The 2,855-nt window shown below is 44.9% G+C and overlaps 1 protein-coding gene across 1 annotated transcript in view; it reads left to right on the top strand.

The window, feature by feature from the left end:
* Ap4b1 (adaptor-related protein complex 4, beta 1 subunit) overlaps positions 1-2,855 on the top strand; it is a 13,699-nt gene that overhangs the window by 6,006 nt on the left and 4,838 nt on the right. Inside the window, exons 5-6 of the mRNA XM_013024624.1 lie at positions 755-838; positions 965-972. Of these exons, the coding sequence (XP_012880078.1) occupies positions 755-838; positions 965-972 (92 nt within the window). The remainder of the gene's footprint in view (positions 1-754; positions 839-964; positions 973-2,855) is intronic.

Raw genomic sequence — 2,855 nt, 5'->3', positions numbered from 1 at the left:
TGCTTATGTGGTGCTGAGGAATCGAACCCAGGGCCTCATGCATGCAAGGCAAGCACTCTACCGCTGAACCATGTTCCAAGCCCTTATTGTAGTCTTATGAGGCAGTAAGGAAAAGTGGGTATTTCTCTTTTTCCTTTGTGCGCTAGTACTGGGTCTTGCTTGAACTCAGAGCCTCACGCCCTCCCTTAGTGTTGTTTGCTGAAAGCTGGCACTCTACCACTTTACTGAGCCACAGTTCCTCTTCTGCTTTTTGTGGTTAATTGTCAATATAAGTATCTTGGATTCAAAGACAGCTCAGGCTGGCTTTGAACCAGGATCCTCAGATCTCAGCCTCCCGAGTACCTAAGATTACAGGTAGAAAGCCAGATGCCTGTGGCTCATGCCTATAACCTAGCTACTCAGGAGTCTGAGATGTGAGGATCCTAGTTCAAACCAGCCCAGGTAGGAAAATCCTGAGACTCTTATCTCCAATTAAGCACCAAAAAGGATAGAAGTGGCCCAGGTGGTAGGGTGCTATTGTTGAGCAAAAAGCTCGGAGACAGCGCATAGGCCCTCCCTGCATTCAAATCCCAAAACCAGCACCAGAAACAAAAATAAAGAAAAGATTACAGGTGTGAGGCACTGGCACCCAGCTGAAAATGAGTGTTTTAAAGATGAGGCACTATGGGATTGTTGAATTGGTAAAAGGTCATTACAGGCATGAGCCACCGGGCCCAGCTTGACTTACCAGTCTCTCCCTTTCCTTCCTCTGTAGGTGGCATTGCCAGGACTTACACAGATCAGTGTGTGCAGATTCTAACAGAGTTGCTGGGGCTTCGCCAAGAGCATGTTACCACGGGTAATGGCCACCTTTCTAGGACTTTTTTTTTTTTAATGCAAAGTGTCTGCTTTATAGTAGTTGCTCCAGAAATCTTTTTGGGGGACTGGTGATGATATTTCACACCTGTAATCTCCACTATTCAAGAGGCAGAGGTGAGAAGATTATAGTCGTCTAAGGCTAGTTGGGCAGAGTTAACACAAGACCCTACTTGAAAAACAAACGAAAAGCAAAAAGAACTGGGGCAGCCTGGTACCAGTAGCTCATGCCCAGAATCCTAGCTACTTGGGAGGCTGAGATCAGAGGATCCTGGTTCAAGGACAGTCCAGGCAAGAAATTTCATGATAGCTGAGTATAGTGCTATATGTGTGTCTGTCATCTTAGCTGTAGGAGCAGGCAAAAAAAAAAAAAAAAGGATGGTGGATTTCTGTGTGTTCCTGGGTAGGAAACAAGACCTAATCTTTCTCTCTCTCTTTCTCTCTCTCTCCCTTGCTCTCTTCCCCTTCTGCCCCCCCTCTCATCCTGGAGCTTGAACTCAGGGCCTGGACACTCTTCCTCAGCTCAAGGCTAGTGCTCTACCACTTGAGCCACAGTGCCACTCCAGTTTTCTGGTGGTAAACTAGAGATAAGAGTCTCACAGACTTTCCTGCCTGGGCTGGCTTTGAACCATGATCCTCAGATCTCAGCCTCCTGAGTAGCTAGGATTACAGGCATGAGCCACCTGTGCCCAGCTGACATAACTTTTAAAAACAATATTTATTGTTATTGGAAAGGTGCAATCCCGAGTTCAGATCCCAGTACTGCAAGACAGGTTTTCTTTGAATGAGTAATCTAAATCTGCACTATCACCTGCTGCTCTCAGAGATGCACAGGACCGTCGGTGTGACAAGGTCTGTACCACACATAACAGATACACACAGGATCTTCAGTGTGACAGGGTCTGTACCACAGATAACAGAGGTACTAGGAAGGCCTTGCTTGTAATCTCCCCCTGATTTTTTCCTGTACTGGCCCTGAACTCTTGCTTGGCCTTTTCTGCTCATGGCTGTTTCTCAGTCAGCCACAACTCCAGTCCACCTTTTTTTCTGATAATCTTATAAACGTTCTTGCCCCAGTTGGCTCTGAACCACGATTCTCAGATCTTAGCCATTGACACTTAACTTGGCTTAATTTCTCATCTCTTTTTCTTTATTTCTGTGAGCTCTTGTTTTCAAGATTGGGACTATGGTGAGGCAGCAAGGTTATAGCAGTGCAGAATTTAGAGAGGCCTCTCCTCAGATTCCTGCAAGAGCCAGCCTCTGCCTTCATAAACTATTCAATTCTGGCAACTTGCTAGCCTCCCCACAGCCCTAAGGTCCAATTATACTGTCTTCAGAATATTGTTTGATCGGGCTGGGAAGGTGGCTCAGTGGTAGAGCGCTTGCCTTGCATGCTCGAGGCCCTGGGTTCGATTCCTCAGCACCACATAAGCAAAAAAAGAAAAAAGTCGGAAGTGGCGCTCTGGCTCTAATGGTAGAGTGCTAGCCTTGAGCTGAAGAGTACAAGGACAGTGCCCAAGCCCAGAGTTCAAGCCCCACGACCGACAAAAAAAAAAAAAAGAATATTGTTTGATCATATTATGAGCTCACATTTGCATAAAACATTTATATTATATTTATATTTGTGATACACATTTTACTGTATCTACATATAGTTATTAACATTTACAGATCACATTTTTACATGAATATGTTACATTTTATATATGTCTGTATTGTCTGTGCTAGTGCTGAGGCTTGAATTCAGGGCCTGGGCATTCTCCTTTAGCTTTTTTGCTCAAGGCTACCAGTCTGGCTTTTTGCTGGTTAGTTGAAGATAAGAGTCTCAGGGACTTTCTTGCTCAGGCTGGCTTCAAATTTGATTTCTCAGATCGCAGCTTCATGAGCAGCTAGGTGCACAGGTGGGAGCCACCAGCTCCTGGTTACATTATATATTACAGAGTTCCTTTCTATATATTAGCCATTTATCTTCATGTCCATCTGACAAGAATAACAGTCAT

This window comes from Dipodomys ordii, unplaced genomic scaffold (assembly GCF_000151885.1).
Source record: "Dipodomys ordii isolate 6190 unplaced genomic scaffold, Dord_2.0 Scaffold78, whole genome shotgun sequence".
Lineage (NCBI taxonomy): Eukaryota > Metazoa > Chordata > Mammalia > Rodentia > Heteromyidae > Dipodomys > Dipodomys ordii.
The sequence above is the reverse complement of the archived record's forward strand: the minus strand, read 5'-3'. Positions and strand labels throughout refer to the sequence as shown.